Source organism: Salmo trutta, chromosome 1 (genome assembly GCF_901001165.1).
Source record: "Salmo trutta chromosome 1, fSalTru1.1, whole genome shotgun sequence".
Lineage (NCBI taxonomy): Eukaryota > Metazoa > Chordata > Actinopteri > Salmoniformes > Salmonidae > Salmo > Salmo trutta.
The window spans coordinates 54035030-54056831 of record NC_042957.1 but is presented as its reverse complement, the minus strand read 5'-3'; the positions used below and the strand labels follow the sequence as shown (position 1 = coordinate 54056831).

At 45.5% G+C, this 21802-nt stretch overlaps 1 protein-coding gene across 2 annotated transcripts in view; it reads right to left on the bottom strand.

Moving 5' to 3' along the window:
- The window catches only part of grin2ba (glutamate receptor, ionotropic, N-methyl D-aspartate 2B, genome duplicate a), a 93072-nt gene that overhangs the window by 50256 nt on the left and 21014 nt on the right, over window positions 1-21802 (bottom strand). For both annotated transcript variants that reach the window (XM_029763419.1, XM_029763428.1), the window contains exon 3: window positions 6933-7532. In XM_029763419.1, the coding sequence (XP_029619279.1) occupies window positions 6933-7532 (600 nt within the window). The remainder of the gene's footprint in view (window positions 1-6932; window positions 7533-21802) is intronic.

The following is a 21802-nucleotide window of genomic DNA, read 5'->3' as shown; positions in this document are numbered from 1 at the left end:
AACCACAACCGTAGCACCTAATCACTCAGAGCCATGCCACCAACACAGAACCAGCCGGACAGAGAGCCAGCCGGACAGAGAGCCAGCCGGACAGAGAGCCAGCCGGACAGAGAGGCGCTTTATTTTAATTCCCTTATCGTTTACAAATGCTTCTAATTGCAGCAGTGTTTTAGGGAGACATGGCTCTGTGGTGCAGAACAGCACATTACTATAATACAGGACCTCGCTGATTAGTACAACAAAAGGTGCTATTGTAAGCCATAATTGAGAATATAAATGTGTGCAGAAAGACCAACTCAACAGGATTTAAATGAAAGACCCCGGTAAAGAAAAGAGGAGGGGGAGTGTTCCTCACGGGGGAAACATGGTGTTCCTGCCCTTGTGCTCACATCATTGCCCTAAAATGACAACGAGTATAGTGCCCTAGGGAGGTAAGTGCCACTCCTTATGTCCTTCCCTCACAGGAAGAAGGACATTGGCTTCCATAAACAAGGCATGGGCATAATTGGTGTCAGTGAATTCACTGTAATACTGTGATTAAATGCTTCAACTAGCTTGCTGCACTCATCCCCCCACAACAATTAGGCCTGGACACATTTCAGCTCCATCATTTAGCCCATTTCCTCTACACACGTACGCACGCACGCACGCACACACACACACACACACACACACACACACACACACACACACACACACGCACGCACGCACGCGCACACGCAGGCACACACACGCACGCACACACACACGCACACCCACGCACACACACCCACGCACACACACCCACGCACACACACGCACGCGCACGCACACGCACGCACGCATGCGCACACACACACACACACACACACAAACATAAACACACACACACATAAACACACACAGTAATCACCGTAACGTAAACACTGGAAATAAAAATACCCTTAATGCAGCCAGGCAGGAACAAGAACTAATTGGTCACACCTTGACAGGCTAAATAAAAAGGCTTGTTTTGTTCATCATGGTAGACCTAGCGGTTAGCATTACACAAGACTCTCACTGTTACACAACAACAGAGGGAGAGGGAGGGGGCTATTTCCAAACAAATCAAAGTTTATTGGTCACGGACACAGGTGTAAACAGTACAGTGAAATGCTTACTTGATAACTCTCCTCAACAATACCATATCAATATATTATTTCAGAATCAAATGCCCAATATAAAGTCCAAATTTACAAGAGTAGTAATAAAAAGTACAAGAAAAAAAAGCAATCAAATGTAGTTATGAGACATATGTACACAACTGAATATACAGTAGGATGTATAAAATGTGTTATGCCAAATTATGATGACTGTTATATACAAGTAGTATAGTGAGAAGTGACTATGTATAGCAGCTTCAATAAATAGTCCTAATAAATATTAACAGCAGTGGTGACCGTGATGTGTGTTAGCATGTGTGTGTGTGTGTGTGTGTGAGAGAGAGAGAGAGAGCGAGAGAGAGAGAGAGTGAGTGTGTGTGTGCATGTGTGAGTGAGTGTGTGGAGAATCAATGCACAGGGTCTTTTAATAATAAGGATCCACAACTGTTTTTCCATTTTGGCCTAAAATGACATACCCAAATCTAACTTCCTGTAGTTCAGGACCTGAAGCAAGGATATGCATATTCTTGATACCATTTGAAAGGAAACACTTTGAAGTTTGTGGAAATGTGAAATTAATGTAGGAGAATATAACACATTAGATCTGATAAAAGATATTACAAAGAAAAAAACATGCGTTTTTTGTATTTTTTTGTACCATCATCATTGAAATGCAAGAGAAAGGCCATAATGTATTATGCCAGCCCAGGCACAATTTAGATTTTGGCCACTAGATGGCAGCAGTGTATGTTGAAAGTTTTAGACTGATTCAATGAACAATTGCATTTCTGTTTAAGAAATTGTATCAAGACTGCCCAAATGTGCCTAATTGGTTTATTAATACATGTTCAAGTTCATAATTGTGCACTCTCCTCAAACAATAGCATGGTATTATTTCACTGTAATAGCTACTGCAAATTGGACAGTGCAGTTAGATTGACAATGCAGTGCAAATCAAATATTTATGGTGTCACGCACATCTTCTGTTGTTTGATTGTGCTGATAAATAATGTGTAGAGACCGTGATTCATATTGGATTAGATTCCTCGGGGGTCATTTAGTTACTTTTCCCGTTTGCATTTATTGCTGACGTTGTGATATTTAAATCCCAGCACCACTGTAGGTGAGGATGCAATCTCTTCCATATTGAAGACTGGGCTGGCTGGCTGGCTGGCTGGCTGGCTGGCTGGCTGGTGTAGTCTAGATGAACTGCTGTTCATCCAGTGGGATGCTCTGAGGTGATAACCTACATCACCAGCTATTTGTCAAGCTATCAAGTTAACCTTGAAGACTTGTCAAGTAGCACATCTAGAAATATCTTCACAAGACTTGATATCATTTTTGCTAAGCTAAACAATATGTTGCCCATTGTGCTAGATTAAGAGGCTAATGATGATCACTAAATAGAGTGATTGGCATGTAAGCTAGATACTGTAGCAATATACAGTACCAGCAACTCTAGTCCATGGAAGAATGATCTATCCCAGACTGCTTCAATCTGCATACTTCCATTTCTCTTTCCTTCTATCTCTCTTTCCTTCTCTCTCTCCTTCTATCTCTCTTTCCTTCTCTCTCTCCTTCTATCTCTCTTTCCTTCTATCTCTCTTTCTATCTCTCTTTCCTTCTATCTCTCTCTCCTATCTCTTTCCTTCTATCTCTCTTCTCTCCTTCCATCTCTCTTTCCTTCTATCTCTATTTCCTTCTATATCTCTTTCCATCTCTCTTTCCTTCTATCTCTCTTTCTATCTCTTTCCTTCTATCTCTCTTTCCTTCTATCTCTCTTTCCTTCTATCTCTCTCTCCTATCTCTTTCCTTCTATCTCTCTTTATATCTATTTCCTTCTATATCTCTTTCCTTCTATCTCTCTTTCCTTCCATCTCTCTCTCCTACCTCTTTCCTTCTATCTCTCTTCTCTCCTTCCATCTCTCTTTCCTTCTATCTCTCTTTCCTTCTATCTCTCTTTCCTTCTATCTCTCTCTCCTATCTCTTTCCTTCTATCTCTCTTCTCTCCTTCCATCTCTCTTTCCTTCTATCGCTCTTTCCTTCTCTCCTTTATCTCTCTTTCCAATCTCTCTTTCCTTCTATCTCTCTTTCCTTCTCTCTCTCTTTCCATCTCTCTTTCCTTCTCGCATTCCATCTCTCTTTCCATCTCTCTCTCCTTCTATCTCTCTTTCCTTCTCGCACTCCATCTCTCCTTCCATCTCTCTCTCCTTCCGTCATGCAGTAATGCACTCGCTCCTCTCTCACTTATCTCTCACCCTTCTCTCTCTTCCATCTTATTCATTGATACAGATGTGAGTACAGCTTCCCTCTATCCATCTTTCTCTTCTCTCCGCCTCCACCATCTTTTCCCTCGTTCCTGGGTGACACTGTCTGAGACCCACCAGCTGTTGCACCTTGCCTCTGTTCCTCTATAACACCAGCCTTTGGTCCATCCGTCTATCCGTCACCCATCCCTTGGTTTCAATTTCACAATAAAAAGATATCTAGATATATATTCTGTATATTTCACAACACCACACCAAAATCCACTGTAGATACAACTCTGTGCACTATTTCAGCACCATTCCTGTTTTCTAATCCAGACATCAGCTATGAAAATATCTTATTTCCCCTTGGCTCTCTGTCTCACTTATGATCCTGCTGTACAGGTAAGCAAAGGGTTGCCTTGCCAACTGCATCAGCGGCTTTTGGCCTTGTATGAAAGAGAGAGAGAGAGAAAGATAGAGAGAGAGAGAAAGAGGGAGGGAGAAAGAAGGAGAGGGAGAAAGAGAGAGCAACAGTGAGCGAGACAGAGGGAGAGAGAGAGAAAGAGGGAGGGAGAAAGAGGGAGCAACAGTGAGCGAGACAGAGGGAGAGAGAGAGAAAGAGGGAGGGAGAAAGAAGGAGAGGGAGAAAGAGGGAGCAACAGTGAGCGAGACAGAGGGAGAGAGAGAGATAAACACCTTCTTTTACACTTCCTTTTTCCCCGTCTCGCTCTGTCCATTCTCCGAAGCTTATTATACTGAACAAACATATAAATGCAACATGTGAAGTGTTGGTCCCATGTTTCATGAGCTGAAGTAAAAGATCCCAGAAATGTTCCATACACACAAAAAGCTTATTTCTCTCAAATTTTGGGGACAAATTTGTTTACATCCCTGTCAGTGAGCATTTCTCCTTTGCCGAGATAATCCATCCACCTGACAGGTGTAGCATATCAAGAAAAAATTTGCAGTTTTGTCACACAACACAATGCCAGAGATGACTCAAGTTCTGAGGGAGCATGCAATTGGCATGCTGACTGCAGGAATGTCCACCAGAGCTGTTGCCAGAGAATTGAATGCTAATTTCTCTACCATAAGCTTGATTCCAACGTCGTTTTAGAGAATTTGTCAGAACGTCCCACCGGCCTCACAACCGCAGACCACGTGTAACCACACAAGCCCAGGACCTCCACATCCAGCTTCTTCACCTGCAGGATTATCTGAGACCAGCCACCTAGACAGCTGAGGAAATTGAGGAGTATTTCTGTCTATAATAAAGCCCTTTTGTGGGGAAAAACTCATTCTGATTGGCTGTGCCTGGCTCCCCAGTGTGTGGGCCAGTCTCCCAAGTTGGTGGGCCTATGCCCTCCCAGGCCCACCCATGGCTGCACCCCGGCCCAGTCATGTGAAATTCATAGATTAGAGCCTAATGAATTAATTTAAATTGACTGATTTCCTTATATGAACTGTAACTCAGTAAAATCATTGAAATTGTTATGTTTATATTTTTGTTCAGTCTAGTTCCCCAAGCCTTACACCACATTTTCTCAAGCTATCTGCTTCAACCTTTTACTTTACCTTCTTCACTCTATGTCTCTCTCTTTTCTCTTCCCAGCTACGGGGCCTCTCCTTGCTCCTTCACGCCTCCAGTCTGTGCTGCTGTCTCACTCTGTCTACCACGTTTCCAGCAGCTAGCTTCTTTAGCGCCGTCCCCTCCACACACCTGCTGTCCATCTTTCCCCCAGGATTCCCTCTCAGGAGGAGAGGCTGTTCTTTCACCATCCCTCTCCTTCTCCTTCTCCCGCTCTTATTCTACCATATTCTCAACCAATATTGTTTCAGCCCATTAAACAACAGACACAAATCCGTTCGGAGACGGAGACTAGCATGGCCTTGGATGTGGCTCCATTTCTCTCTCCTGGGCCCTGTGTTGGCTTCCGGCCTGGGAAATCCATTTAGCCGCAGCGGCACAAGCCTGTGTTCCTGGCGCATGGAGGGCACGTGCACTTAATGAATTATACCTTCAGTCTGCATGCATACCCCGTACACCTCTTTATGAACAATAACATACATCATGTTTACATGTTTAAGATGGGCGGGTGGTGTATCATAAATATTTCTATGTGTGTAGGATATACTATGGGGTCAGTGACACGTATGTATGGCCGTGGCACAAGGGGCAGGGTCAGTGGATGTCGTACCTGTCGATAGAGATGTGTGGGGTAAATGTCATTTGACTGTCCAATGCTATCCTCCATGGTGTCATGGGGATATAGGGGGGGTGAATGGCTGGCTGGTGGCCCTAGTGTGTCATGGTGGGTCATGTTTACTGGTGGACCCTGTTGACGCAGGGTCAAACGTGGGTGAGCAGAGATGATGTTTTATCCACAATAGAACCCGTTGTGCTGAAAGCACGTGACGTCAGTTGGAATGCCCAGCGGACGGACTCATTCCGGGGAGATTTTTTTGGAGGCTGTTTGAAATTCTAGGAGTTTCTGGGAGCCCATTTTGTACAGTTGTGTTTGTTCAGGCTGAATAAAAGTTGATTATTCTGCAGAAAAGAATTGTCCAGTCCAGCAGCACGCGGATCACAGCCGGCTAAGATAAAGCAGGACCAGATTGCTTCATCCCATTAGACATGGTTAAAGTGAATAGAATGAAAAGGGGTGGGGGAGAAATATCATAGGGATGAGCCATAGAGGGATCTAGTGGAACTCTGTCATGCCGAGGTAACACTGTGTGTCTGGTGACAGTACAGCTTCATCCATCTATCTATCTATCCATCCATCCATCCATCCATCCATCCATCCATCCATCCATCCATCCATCCATCCATCCATCCATCCCCTCTCTCTCTCTCTCTCTCTCTCTCTCTCTCTCTCTCTCTCTCCCCCCTCCCTCCCTCCCTCCCTCCCTCCCTCCCTCTCTCTCTCTCTCTCTCTCTCTCTCTCTCCCTGTCTCTCTCTCTCTCTCTCTCTCTCCCCCTCCTCCCTCCCTCCTCCCTCCCTCCCTCCCTCCCTCCCTCCCTCCCTCTCTCTCCTCTCTCTCTCTCTCTCTCTCTCTCTCTCCTCTCTCTCTCTCTCTCTCTCTCTCTCTCTCTCTCTCTCTCTCTCTCTCTCTCTCTCTCTCTCTCTCTCTCTCTCTCTCTCTCTCTCTCTCTCTCTCTCTCTCTCTCTCTCTCTCTCTCTCTCTCTCTCATGCCAGTCTACTTGAGTTATTATTTTCTTTCTCTATGCACGTTTTCTCTCCCTGTATTCCTGTTCCCTCCTATCTCACCACGCTGATCCTGTCTCCAACTTCCCCACTCTTTCCAGTTTTCTTCAAAGGAAACAACCCCTCTTGCTCTCTGTCAAACCTCTGCATCTGTTTTCCCATGAATGAACCAGCATTGATCTGATAGTGGTAACGATGTCGCACCAGAAAGCCGTCGCCGCTTCAATTGTGAACAGATCATTGTTTAAGACAACAATGAAATACAGAGGATCAACACTAACAGATAAAAACATTGCTCATACTTTTTTTCTCGATCTCTCACACAGTACACATAGAAACACACGCACTGTACCTTGGCAGCCATGATCATGGAGGAGCCCCCGCGGACCCCCAGGATGGGGATGTGTGTCTGTGCAGAGATGAAGTCCAGGATCTGGGCTATGGCCTCCTGATCCGTATCGTCCCCGAACACCACGCCCTGCAGCCAGTGCTCTGTCATCAGGTCACAGATGCTCTTGATGATGCTCTTGGGGTCCGTCTCGTTCATGGTGAGCACTTCCACGTTGGGCGCCAGCGGCATGTGCAGGAAGTCGTCCTTCTCCCGGGCGCCCGCCAACGCCACCTCGCTAGAGTTGCCCACCAGCACCACGGCGATGCTGAGGCCCTGCACCAGCTTGGGCAGCACCTGATGGTGGGGGGGCTGGGCCATGGGGATGTAGTGGGCCACGCCCCCGCCCTTGTCTCTGCGAGAGTGACAGGCGGGGGGCAGGTGGAACAGGCACATCAGGAGGCCCAGGAGGGACAGGGAGAAGGAGGAGAGGGCCGCACGGCGCCGGGGAGGACGTCTCACCTCCTGGGGGGGCAGGGCCGTGGGGGACGCTCGCCTTTCCTGAGGGTGGGAGGCGCTGTGGCAGCCGCAGACAGGCATAATCGAGGAGTGGGAATGTAATACCTGGGGGGAGGGAGGCGAGAGAGAGAAAGAGAGAGAGAGAGGTCAATGTGGAGAGAGAGAGAGGTCACTAACCATGTTTCCATCTACAGTTTTTATGCGAGTAAAGTCACACCATGTAAAAAATCACTACAGCTGTGATGGAAACAGGAAGTTTATAAATGCTGACAGATCTTTTTTTGTTCGACATGTTTTTTTTGTCATTGGAAATATTAATTATGCGAGAAATGGTGGTGGAAACGCCTTTATTCGCAAATATTGATAGAATAACCATCATATCGAAGTAAACTTGGAGAGATATGGTGTGTGGTTCTCCCACTATGACTCGGGAAACCATTCTGTTTATTAGATGAAATAAATGATGACGAACTTCACAGGGGGGTGAAAGTGCACGGTGATCTTGATGCACCTTTCCAATAAATATCAAGGGTCTTATTCTGTTGACACGATGATTGATGCTTGACTGCTGTTTATCCATAATAATGTCATCATGTAGACTACCCTCACTGTATCTGTGAGCTGTTGGCTAGAGATCACATGTCATGACCAGAGTAGGCACAGTTGCTATTTAATACAACAGTTTTTGTGACAAAAATATCAGAGTTTAAAATGCCACAGAAACACATTGAACTTCAGGTTTTTATTCGGTAAATGAAAACTTAAGCGAAAAGTACATTTCACTGGAAACACCACTGGTTTCTTTATGCTGATTTTTTTTATATTCACATGAAAATCTGTCGCCAATTGGATGGAAACCTAGCTAGGACAGGTTGTATATGACATACAGTACATCAATAGTGCATAAACACACACACACATGGATACAAGCTATACATACACTCATACTGATCAATATTTCATGAGGGGTGTTTTCAAGCAGGATAATGGTCTTTATTATGGATGACATAAAATCTCCCGCTGGATGGGTGGCTGAATCCCTGACAGGGAGGGAAGAGAGGAAAGAGAGAAGGCAAGAGGAGGAGAGAAGAGGGAAATGCAAAGGAGAGAGGGAGAGATAGGACGAGAAAGAAGCAGACAGAGAGAGAGAGAGAGAGAGAGAGAGAGAGAGAGATGCATGTTGACTGAGGAACTGGCTTGATGGGATGAGTGAACACTGGCTCCCTGATACACAGACAGAAAGATGGACAGATTCTGAGGGAGGGAGTGATGAATGCCCCGGGCGAATAACAAGTCTCAATACCCTCCGCATCTTCACCCCTCCTCTCTTCTGTCCTATTTTATCTAAACACTCATTTTCTCTCCATCCCTCCATCCAACACTTTACTTGAATGACCACATACTGTATCTCTCTTTTTTATAGACCTTCATTAACAGTGATGCAGGGGGGGGGGTCTGAGGGAAGGAAGAAGAGAGAGAGAATGACAAAGTGAGAAGAAAAGTAGTTAAACATATCGTATTTGAAAAACTATACAGTGAGCTCCAAAAGTATTGGGACATTTTTTGTTGTTTTGGCTCTGTACTCCAGCACTTTGGATTTGAAATTATACAATGGTGATGAGGTTAAAGTGCAGACTGTCAGCTTTAATTTGATGGTATATTCATCTATATCGGGTGACTTGTTTCCAAATTACAGCACTTTTGTACATAGTCCCCCCCCCCATTTTAGGGGATCAAAATGATTGGGACAAATTCACTTACATGTGTATTAAAATAGTAAAAAGTGAAATACTTGGTTCCAGATTCCATCAAGCTCGTGACTACAAAGTTTGTTTTGGTTGTGTTTCAGACAATGTTTTACCCAATAGAGATGAATTGTAAATCATTTGGGTCATTTTGTAGTCACTTTAATTGTAAATAAGAATAGAATACGTTTCTAAACACTTCTACATTAATGTGGATGCTAACATGATTACGGATAATCCTAAATGAATCATGAATAATGATGAGTGAGAAAGTTACAGACGCACAAATATCATACCCCCAAGACATTCTAACCTCTCACCACTACAATAACAGGGGAGTTGAACATTTATGGGGGGATATGATATTTGTGGGTATGTGAGCGTGCATATCAGCGGCTCCTAAATATTGTGGAGATGGTTGTAATAGCGTGTGTGTGTGTGTGTGTGTGTGTGTGTGTGTGTGTGTGTGTGTGTGTGTGTGTGTGTGTGTGTGTGTGTGCATGCGTGCATGTGCGTGTTTGTGTGCGTGTGTGTGTGTAAGCACCATGGAGCACCGTGGAACAAAAGCAAAAGTTTAAAAGGCAGAGGGAGTAAAAAGAAAAATCCTGAACAAACAAACCCTATAGGAACGAGACAGTGAGCAAGATAGAGAGGGAAAAAAGAGAGGAGAGATTGAGAGGCTGGGGGATGAAAGGGGGAGGTGTGTAGAGATGACAAAAATACTTCTTTAGGATAACTAATTGCTGGAGGTTCGTCAGCACTAATTACAGGTCCCTGTGTTAATTGTCAATTGTACACTCCTCTAAAGGGAGAGGGAGAGGGAGCAGGAGAGGGAGCGAGGGAGGGAGGGAGGGAGGGACAGAGAAGAGCGACAGAGGAAAAGAGAGAATAGAAATACAGACAATCTGCTAAATGTAAGGCATATGAGGAGGTGGAGGGACACCAAGAGACAGAGAAAGAGATTCATGGAGAGAGAATGGAGGAGGTGAGAGAAAGAGTAAGAGAGGGAGGATAGTCAGCTGGAGTGGGCCTTGATGGAAAGCAGTGAGAGGGAATGAAAGAAAGAATGAGGAAAGGGAGAGGGGAATGGCAGCAGATAGACTGAGAAAAGAAAGAGGGATGGGAGAGAGAGGGGGAGGAAAAGGAAGATGCTTCCTTTGAATCTGTACTTCTCTAGCAGCACTCAGTTTCCATGGCAACAATTAGCATAGGCCTCTCCACACACTGTTGATGGACACAGAGATATATACGCACACACATGCGCACACGCACACACGCACGCACGCACACATGCACACACACACACTGCCCATTCCTACACATTGATGTGCCCTGGCATATCGCAAACTCTGATAAGCAGTCAATGTACCCTTGCAATGGGTCCATTTTACACACCAACACACACACACAGGCACATATTACACATTCACTGTATACACAATGTCCATTCAGATGATGAACCCATGAAGTTCTGTAATTCCCAGAACGGCACTTAAAGCACACAAAGGTTGATCACATAACAGAATGAGAAGTCTAAGAGAAGACCGCACAGCAAGCCCTGAAGACGTCTCACCCACCATTTGGTTTATTTAACGCACCAAAGCACACTGCGATATCTATTACACACCGATGGGCCCCTAGATAGGCTCCCACACTGATACCAGCCTAGGGGCTAAACTCTGTAGCGCTCGGTCCATGTGACTAGAACCCCACCCAACACTGAATCCAAACGACCGACTAATTAGGAATGTCTGCAGACTGCTACTGGTGGTTACCTCCCTGAAAAACCCCAGGTAATAAGTGGGACTAAATGGACTATAAAACGTGTCCTTGTCATTAATGAAAGCTTGGGCTAACATAGCTCAACTGATGTAGAGACACTGTTAGGATATGAGGCATGACGTGGATATTATGGCTCTGTAATTGGACGCCTTCGTCAGCCATAAATCACACAATTACAACTAGCACGGGGCCGGAGTGATGGTGGCGAGCATACCTTGTCAAAATAGCCCAGAAATTAGACGGGCACTCACGTTTACGCACTGACATACAGTACCAGTCAAAAGTACCAGTCATTCAAGGGTAATTCTTCATTTTTACTATTTTCTACATTGTACAATAATAGTGAAGACATCAAAACTATGAAATAACACACATGGAATCATCTAGTAACCAAAAAAGTGTTAAAAAAATCAAAATCTATTTTAGATTTTAGATTCTTCAAAGTAACCACCATTTGCCTTGATGACAGCTTTGCACACTCTTGGCATTCTCTCAACCAGCTTCATGAGGTAGTCACTTGGAAAATATATTTTGATTTGTTGAACACTTTTTTTGGTTACTACTATACAGTATGTGTTATTTCATAGTTATTTCATAGTTTTGATGTCTTTACTATTATTCTGTAGAAAATAGCAAAAATGAAGAAAAACCCTTGAATGAGTAGGTGTCCAAACCTTTGACTGGTACTGTAATGGAGTGCCATCACACTGGCAAAAGACAGCCGTACAAACAAAATAACAGTAGTACAGTGCGCTCTCTCTCTCTCTCCTACTCACACACACACACACACACACACACACACACACACACACACACACACACACACACACGCTGTTGTGTTTCCTGGAAATTCATAATACGGAGAAGCTATCAAAAGCTGTCATTTATAATTCATGCGCATTTGCTTTCTACAGTCACAACACAAGTGATGTTGGGCAAAGTATACAATTCAGGGGAATATTGACTCCCAGTATTATCTAAAAGGTGAGGTTTGTCTGTGACAGCAGCATGTACTATCAGGTCCCTGAGGGGATGAGCTGGCCCCTAGAACACAGGGCCAAACCGCTGAGAGGAGTGAACTATGTTGGCTCTAGTGGAAAAGTACATGCATGGCCTTTAGCTGGCTGCTGGGGAGGAAGAGGGGGGTCTATTTCAACCTGAGGTCTGGACGTGATGTTCTGCAGCAGCCACTCACAGCCCCCTCATTACCATACACAGCCAGGCATACATTCACATGTTTACCGAGAGTCATTGAGTGCATAATGGTGTCTATTTCAAGAGAGAGGATGTTGGAGTGCCAATCGCTCTCACTCTCTCTCTTCTCATTGTGTCAGGCCTGACAGTCGGGATGTTTGCATGAATACGGAGAACAAATACAATATGTCATTTTTATTGCCTGCTTTGATATTTAGGAGAGTTCGGAGGACAACAGCACGTATAAACTGTTTATGACCCGTGTATTCATACACTATCTTTGCCCGGAACTCGTACAGTACTGCAGTACTGAGAAATTGTGTCAAAGACCCAAACATTTTCTCCAAAAGAAGCCATGAAGTTTGTATCTTAATCTGTTTTCAGGTGGAGAAGGATTCGATTGTTATAATATGTTATAACAAAACCCAATATCTGTGGCTTGTCTGAATATCAAGTGTCTTTAATGAGAAAAGTACTAAACAACGCCTGAAGTTGTGTAATGTGTTTTGACACAACCATGAAGGTAAGCAGTTGGTCCTGTAATAACTCTTAGATTTCTATTTACACCCACTCTTCTGATTGGAGGAGAAAAGTTAATCTCCTCCCTGACTTGTGGGCTCACTGCCCCATATGCTTATCAGTGTACGTGAGCAATTCCACTTCAGCTGGCCTATTTCCATTTTAAACATCCTTTACAGGTATGTATGATTTCAAAGTGTTGCCTTTTGGAATGGTGAGAAAACCAGAGTGACCCCCGTGCCAATAACGGCCCGGTAATCACTTTAAATGTGTTTTATTGACAGCTTTTCACAGACCAGAGCCGCAATAATCTGTCCTCCTCCATCCATCTCATTCCAAGCTGTTATTTTTGGAACCAGGATCCTGTCTTTGGATTAGTAGGTGTGCAGGATATTTCCTTTGTGTGCATGTGTGTGTGTGTGTGTGTGTGTGTGTGTGTGTGTGTGTGTGTGTGTGTGTGTGTGTGTGTGTGTGTGTGTGTGTGTGTGTGTGTGTGTGTGTGTGTGTGTGTGTGTGTGTGTGTGAAAGAGAGACAACAGTTTGAAAATATTGTATTTGTCCTTCTTGCGTGCAGGGATATAAATGGTCTGAATTGAATTTGGTGCTGCAGCAGTTGCTTAAAAGAAGATATGGGGATATAGATACCCGCTCAAAATCTGCCTCCCATGAGTGAAAACCAACAGCTCTTGTGTACAGTCAAATGAATCAAAATGGTACCCTGAAATATGCTTAGGCAAGAGCTCTACCTGATCCAGTTCAGTACTGTGATGTCCATGTCTGTCTGCATTACACCCCTATAAAGGCAGAGGACGAAGGCACAAAGGGACGAAGGGACAAAGGGACAAAGGGACAAAACATCCCAGACCTTGTGATACTAAGACTTACTGTACGACAAACTAACAATTGAGGATGACAACTCTATTCTGTTCCCAATGGCTACTACGGCTTCGAAAAAGTTCACTTATTGAGTGCATAGATACAGTGTCCTAACTAGTTCACTTGGTGAGAAAACCGGGCCGTTATTGGCACGGGTCACTCTGGTTTTCTCACCATTCCAAAAGGCAACACTTTGAAATCATACACACCTGTAAAGGATGTTTAAAATGGAAATAGGCCAGCTGAAGTGGAATTGCTCATGTACACTGATAAGCATATGGGGCAGTGAGCCCACAAGTCAGGGAGGTTACAGATTGAGTGCATAGATACAGTGTCCTAACTAGTTCACTTATTGAGTGCATAGATACAGTGTCCTAACTAGTTCACTTATTGAGTGCATAGATACAGTGTCCTAACTAGTTCACTTATTGAGTGCATAGATACAGTGTCCTAACTAGTTCACTTATTGAGTGCATAGATACAGTGTCCTAACTAGTTCACTTAGTGAGTGCATAGATACAGTGTCCTAACTAGTTCACTTAGTGAGTGCATAGATACAGTGTCCTAACTAGTTCACTTATTGAGTGCATAGATACAGTGTCCTAACTGACTTTCAAGAGGCTTGGACTGTAATATTGCTTTGGTTACAGATTGGATGGATGGTGACCAGGGTTCTTCAGTATAGTGTGTGATAACTGTTAACTGTACCAGAGCAATAACAGCAGCTATCTCCTGACCTGTATCAAACTCCTCACATTTCTATCTCCGATAACGGTCAAACAGTAATACGTTACTTTGTTCTCCACTCAGGTGAATGACTGATGGATTTCATTTTCAAGTATTCATTTAACGTTTTAATTCATGGATTGTGATTAATTGTAAGCATTAATTCATGGGACATGTTATTTGGAGAACCCGGCACACTTTGCAAAGGTGTGAGACAGGTTACATTATTAAAGGGTGTAATTCAGCGCTGGAGCATCTGTTTTGGCAGAATGTTTAAACCCTTGTGAGAGTCGCTGGAGACTAGGATTCCAGTTCAGTATCTCATTTCCGCCATTGTTTTTATGATCATCACTATTTCTTGCAGGCGTACGGCTGTCATGTCTCCAGCCGTCTTCCAGGGCCGTGTGCGTCTCCGCTCCCAGCCAATGATGAGACTCCCCACGAGGATAATGACATCCAGGAACGCTTCCCAATAGATGTTTAATCCCACCCAGCACTCAGCCATGAGGCACGCCGCAGAGTAAGCCTCAGCTCCGTCAACAGCACCATCACATCCGGAGCTGTCACTCCAACATGGTACCTGTGTGACAACTATCGTAATATTTCAATCAAACACACTTTGTTCGGAGTGTTCGTTGTACGGTTCTAAGAGACCCACCTCCATGAACTACTGTATAAGAAGCAGTGCTTGACCTGGGCAAAACCTCCTATTTTCTACTGCTTGTGCTCCGGTTGCTCCTACAGAATATTAGCTCAAAAGTATCGTGGAGCTCCTGCACCTAAATGTAAACAGTAGCGGCACCTATTTCAGTCCAAGTCAAGCACTGATAAGAAGCACAACACAAAGTAGAATATCTTTGACATTGTACTTTCTGTACTCTTTATCAAGATATCATCTAGAAAAAGAAAGTCAATTAAATAATGGTGAGTAATTGCAGTGTATTGTCACACATTATATAGGTTGATGATTCATAGCCAGCTGTACAGAACAAAACTTTTCATATCATTAGTTACATACCAAATGGAACAGCTTACCTATAGTATATTCATAATGCAAATAAATGCAAATGACTGTACAAACATAGAGGCCTGTGTGCAAAAGGTGATGGGACTCCCACCAGGTTAAACCCGCCTGAGTTTTCTGTGGCAGTAGTTACGAGTACCAGAGGACTTCATTTGCATCACCACAGTCAGTGAAGTGAGTCCGCCAACACCTTCAATTATGAAACAATTAGCATTCATAAGTTTGCTTGTGAAAAGCTGTAAGATTGAATTGCAGTTAGTCATCCTCTGACTGAATTCATGAAGCGCTTCCTATTCGCTATGCTCCACGGGGCTAATTTTCATCTGCTGGCTCATCCCTGCTCTCTCTGGGACGGTGTCAGTTGTACTCACAGACACCAAAAGGTCATAAATTAGCAATAAGGACCATTGAAGTAGACAAGTTGTTACGCTTCAACCCGGTGATACTTTCAAGAGGAGCTTTCAAAAAACACATTTTTGCATATAAATATATTCATAGATGGTATTTATTTAATTTCTGCCCATCAAAAGGGAAACGTGGAGAATAGGTTTCCCTGCTCACCTCTTTTTATGAATGGCCCTAAATATATGGAGCAATTGTTTGTGTTTGAAAAGCAAATGTTTCACATTAGTTTTGTCCTGGAAATAGCCAGTGGACAAGAGTACCTGATCATCAGCATCATAATAATCATGCTGTGTGTGAAAGTGTTTCGGTATCATCAACTGACACAACTTTAAACATCAAAGTGTCACGATGTGAAACCTGTGCGTCTACGTCAGTCTGGCCTAGCAGCAGCGCTAAAGCCCTCGTAGCTGTTTTGTGTAATATAATGGTGTTGACCCTAATGGCTGTGGGCCTCACTATTGAGTTATTATTTTTATGCAAGCACTAAGCTCCCAGACTCTTTCATAACACTGTCAGCACAGCGCGCCCAACTCTCAGAAAAATGTTTAGGAGAGAAGTGATGTTTTATTCACTCGTGGCAGAGTACAATTCATAATACGGCTCGACTGATTCCCAGTTTTAATTAAAAACTAGCCTTAGTGCCAGTGGTAACATCCTGATTTATTAAGACCCGACCTCATCCACACAAGACTGAGTCCACAGTGGGTGAGGGGGTGGGGAGAAGGTGGTGGGCAAAATGCCGAGGAGGGGGGAAAGTGCTTTGTTTCACACAGCAAGGTGGTACAGTAGGAAGGCAGTGTGTGTGGTAACATTTCATTACAGAGTTGCTTTGGCAAGTTTGTTTTAAAAAAGAATAGTAAGGGAAAAAATGATATGCAGTGTATATATGGCCAGTGCAGCAAATTTCACATAAATTGATGGAATTTGCTTTGGTCTGACAGTAATGCTAGGTTTATGTCACCCTCCCATTTAAATCACAGCTACAACGGAATCCCTTGATGCAGAGAGATTTTAATTAAAAACGGTGAGAGAGAGAGAGAGTGTGCTGGCAAGAGAGGGAGGCAGATTGAATGAAAGAGAGAAAGTTATGAAGATAGAGAGGCAGGACCAAAGTTAGATCAGAGCTGTGATACACATAAGGGACAGAAGAAAATAAGAGAGGGAACAGTGTGGAAAAGAGAATGGTGGCAGGACAGCGGAGACAGACTAAGAATGCGTATTCAGGGGTAAAATGAAACTAGGAAAAATTTAAAGTACATTTAAACTTCCCTTATTCCTTACTTTCCTCTCTATATAACTCACTGCACATTTTGTGGATTTTTTCCCCCATTCTTCTCACAGTACAGGTCAGATGTTTTACCGTGTGTGTGAATGTGTGTGTGTGTGTAACTGCGCCTTTTCTCTATTTTCATTCCCCTTGTCTACTCCACATCTCCCTTCCTTAGTCCCTCTCACTGAGTGATTCTTTAAGGTTTGGCACACACTGGCGATGCAGACCCCAGCCAAACTCACAGCCATAAACAAGCACACACAGACACACACACCCACACACACCAACACTTTGACTGATGCATACGTACATATACAATGCAATAATCAATTTATGTACACTATACAATGCCCTTACCTTAGGTAATGAACATGTAGAAACACACTCACACACTACCCCAGCCAGTCATCTTTAACCATACTGCCTTCTCAATTACACATCCTTTACCTCGGATAAATGGACACAAACACGGTATCTACTGTAGATCAGGGTTTAGTAGCTCGTGCCCTAAGGAGCCATGGGGGATTCTGTTCCTCGTAAGCCGGGCTCCTCAGTAAACCCAGGGGCTGGTCCTCTAGCACGCAGCCGGCCTCCTCAGATACTGACTCAGCTCTGGGAGGGCAGGGGGAGCTGGAGCCAAACACCACCAGGAATGAGCCCTCTCCTCAGTAAACCCAGGGTAAACCTTTAATTGGACATCATACATGTAAATGTGAATGAAAGCAGGATAGCAGGGTGTCAAGACTTTGAAACGTTTCTTACTTTATGTCTTATGCATGTTTTTGTATGGCCTTGTTAGATAGTGTCCATTGACCTTTAAGAACTTTTAGACGGTATACGGTGGCAACTCTTATGTAAATCATCATTAGGCTTCAGCCATATTTCATTCACCTGTGTAAAGCTTTAAGATCTTTTGAACATTTCCTACTGGCTTACGCGTTTGTTTCTCTAGAGCCACTGATCACATCCATCCACAACTCTCCCTCATGCCTTCACATTGGTCTTGACTGATCTTTATCACGGTCGACACGATGCAATATACCACGTCTTTCTTGTCCTGGAGGTTTGAGCCAGAAGAGGCCATCTATCCCACACTCACAGTGTGTGTCCATTGATCTTAAATGACGGGATGGGTAGAAGGATCATTAGGCTAGTGCTATGGTGGTAGCTATCTAGTCCACCTTCTCTCTACTCCTTGAGCCACAAAACACACTCTCTCTCACACACTTAATGAGTGTGCCATCAGGGTCTGGCGGAGGGCACGTATCAGTGTCTGGCGGTGGGAACGTATCAGGGTCTGGCGGTGTGAACGTATCAGGGTCTGACGGTGTGAACGTATCAGGGTCTGTCTGACGGTGTGAACGTATCAGGGTCTGGCAGTGTGAACGTATCAGGGTCTGTCTGACGGTGGGAACGTATCAGGGTCTGGCGGTGTGAATGTATCAGGGTCTGGCGGTGTGAACGTATCAGGGTCTGGCGGTGTGAACGTATCAGGGTCTGGCGGTGTGAACGTATCAGGGTCTGGCGGTGTGAACGTATCAGGGTCTGGCGGTGTGAACGTATCAGGGTCTGGCGGTGGGAACGTATCAGGGTCTGGCGGTGTGAACGTATCAGGGTCTGGCGGTGTGAACGTATCAGGGTCTGGCGGTGTGAACGTATCAGGGTCTGGCGGTGTGAACGTATCAGTGTCTGGCGGTGGGAACGTATCAGGGTCTGGCGGTGTGAACGTATCAGGGTCTGGCGGTGTGAACGTATCAAGGTCTGGCGGTGGGAACGTATCAGAGTCTGGCGGTGTGAACGTATCAGGGTCTGTCTGATGGTGTGAACGTATCAGGGTCTGGCGGTGTGAACGTATCAGGGTCTGTCTGATGGTGTGAACGTATCAGGGTCTGGCGGTGTGAACGTATCAGGGTCTGGCGGTGGGAACGTATCAGGGTCTGGCGGTGTGAACGTATCAGGGTCTGGCGGTGGGAACGTATCAAGGTCTGGCGGTGGGAACGTATCAAGGTCTGATGGTGTGAACGTATCAGGGTCTGGCGGTGGGAACATATCAGGGTCTGGCGGTGTGAACGTATCAGGGTCTGGCGGTGTGAACGTATCAGGGTCTGGCGGTGGGAACGTATCAGGGTCTGACGGTGTGAACGTATCAGGGTCTGGCGGTGTGAACGTATCAGGGTCTGGCGGTGTGAACGTATCAGGGTCTGGCGGTGGGAACGTATCAGGGTCTGACGGTGTGAACGTATCAGGGTCTGGCGGTGTGAACGTATCAGGGTCTGGCGGTGGGAACCTATCAGGGTCTGGCGGTGGGACCGTATCAAGGTCTGGCGGTGGGAACGTATCAAGGTCTGGCGGTGGGAACGTATCAAGGTCTGGCGGTGGGAACGTATCAGGGTCTGGCGGTGGGAACGTATCAGGGTCTGGCGGTGGGAACGTATCAGGGTCTGGCGGTGTGAACGTATCAGGGTCTGGTGGTGTGAACGTATCAGGGTCTGGCGGTGGGAACATATCAGGGTCTGGCGGTGTGAACATATCAAGGTCTGGCGGTGGGAACGTATCAAGGTGTGGCGGTGTGAACCTATCAGGGTCTGGCGGTGTGAACGTATCAGGGTCTGGCGGTGGGAACATATCAAGGTCTGGCGGTGGGAACGTATCAAGGTCTGGCGGTGGGAACGTATCAGGGTCTGGAGGTGTGAACGTATCAGGGTCTGGCGGTGTGAACGTATCAGGGTCTGGCGGTGGGAATGTATCAGGGTCTGGCAGTGTGAACGTATCAGGGTCTGGCGGTGTGAACGTATCAGGGTCTGGCGGTGTGAACGTATCAGGGTCTAGCGGTGTGAACGTATCAGGGTCTGGCGGTGGGAACGTATCAGGGTCTGACGGTGTGAACGTATCAGGGTCTGGCGGTGTGAACGTATCAGGGTCTGGCGGTGTGAACGTATCAGGGTCTGGCGGTGTGAACGTATCAGGGTCTGGCGGTGGGAACGTATTAGGGTCTGGCGGTGGGAACGTATCAGGGTCTGTCTGATGGTGTGAACGTATCAGGGTCTGGCGGTGTGAACGTATCAGGGTCTGGCGGTGTGAACGTATCAGGGTCTAGCGGTGTGAACGTATCAGGGTCTGTCTGACGGTGTGAACGTATCAGGGTCTGACGGTGTGAACGTATCAGGGTCTGGCGGTGTGAACGTATCAGGGTCTGTCTGACGGTGTGAACGTATCAGGGTCTGGCGGTGTGAACGTATCAGGGTCTGTCTGACTGTGTGAATGTATCAGGGTCGGGCGGTGTGAACGTATCAGGGTCTGGCGGTGTGAACGTATCAGGGTCTGGCGGTGTGAACGTATCAGGGTCTTGCGGTGTGAACGTATCAGGGTCTAGCGGTGTGAACGTATCAGGGTCTGGAAGTGGGAACGTATCAGGGTCTGACGGTGTGAACGTATCAGGGTCTGGCGGTGTGAACGTATCAGGGTCTGGCGGTGTGAACGTATCAAGGTCTGGCGGTGTGAACGTATCAGGGTCTGGCGGTGGGAACGTATTAGGGTCTGGCGGTGGGAACGTATCAGGGTCTGTCTGATGGTGTGAACGTATCAGGGTCTGGCGGTGTGAACGTATCAGGGTCTGGCGGTGTGAACGTATCAGGGTCTAGCGGTGTGAACGTATCAGGGTCTGTCTGACGGTGTGAACGTATCAGGGTCTGACGGTGTGAACGTATCAGGGTCTGGCGGTGTGAACGTATCAGGGTCTGTCTGACGGTGTGAACGTATCAGGGTCTGGCGGTGTGAACGTATCAGGGTCTGTCTGACTGTGTGAATGTATCAGGGTCGGGCGGTGTGAACGTATCAGGGTCTGGCGGTGTGAACGTATCAGGGTCTGGCGGTGTGAACGTATCAGGGTCTGTCTGGCGGTGTGAACGTGGCCTAATTGTCTCAGCATTCTAGGTGGTGAATATTTGTGGCTGTGGCTTCATTTAGCACCCCATCGTCTTCCTATAGGGGCTTTATTTACAGTCTGTGTTCTCCATCCCCTCCGCCCTCATACCTCCCCCACTGCACCTCCTCCCAGCACTCCTCTCAGCCACCAACTTTAATTCACCCCCCCCCCCTCCCCCATTCCTCTCTGGTCATGGTTAATTAATTGCCAAGCTGTTCACTGCCGATGCCAACTGTAACATAGACAAACACTGATACGTTGATACCCACATACATTCACGCTCGCCGACTCCCCTGACAGAAAACTCCCGTGGTCCAGTATTAGAGGTTGTTATAGGATAATAATGGAGATGTTATACAGTACCTTCAGAATTCACACCCCTACAAATTCTAACATAAGTAAAAAAAAAAAAAGAAAAAACACAAAGACTAATAAAACACTAATATATCTTAACTAGAAACAGTTGAAGTCAGAAGTTTACATACACCTTAGCCAAATACATTTAAACTTAGTTTTTCACAATTCCTGACATTTAATCCCAATAAACATTCCTTGTCTTAGGTCAGTTAGGATCACCACTTTATTTTAAGAATGTGAAATGTCAGAATAATAGTAGAGAGCATGATTTATTTCAGCTTCTATTTCTTTCATCACATTCCCAGTGGGTCAGACGTTTACATACACTCAATTAGTATTTGGGAGCATTGCCTTAAATTGTTTAACTTGGGTCAAACGTTTCAGATAGCCTTCCACAAGCTTCCCACAATAAGTTGGGTGAATTTTGGCCCATTCCTCCTGACAGAGCTGGTGTAACTGAGTCAGGTCTGTAGGCCTCCTTGCTCGCACACGCTTTTTCAGTTCTGCCCACACATTTTCTATAGGATTGAGGTCAGGGCTTTGTGATGGCCA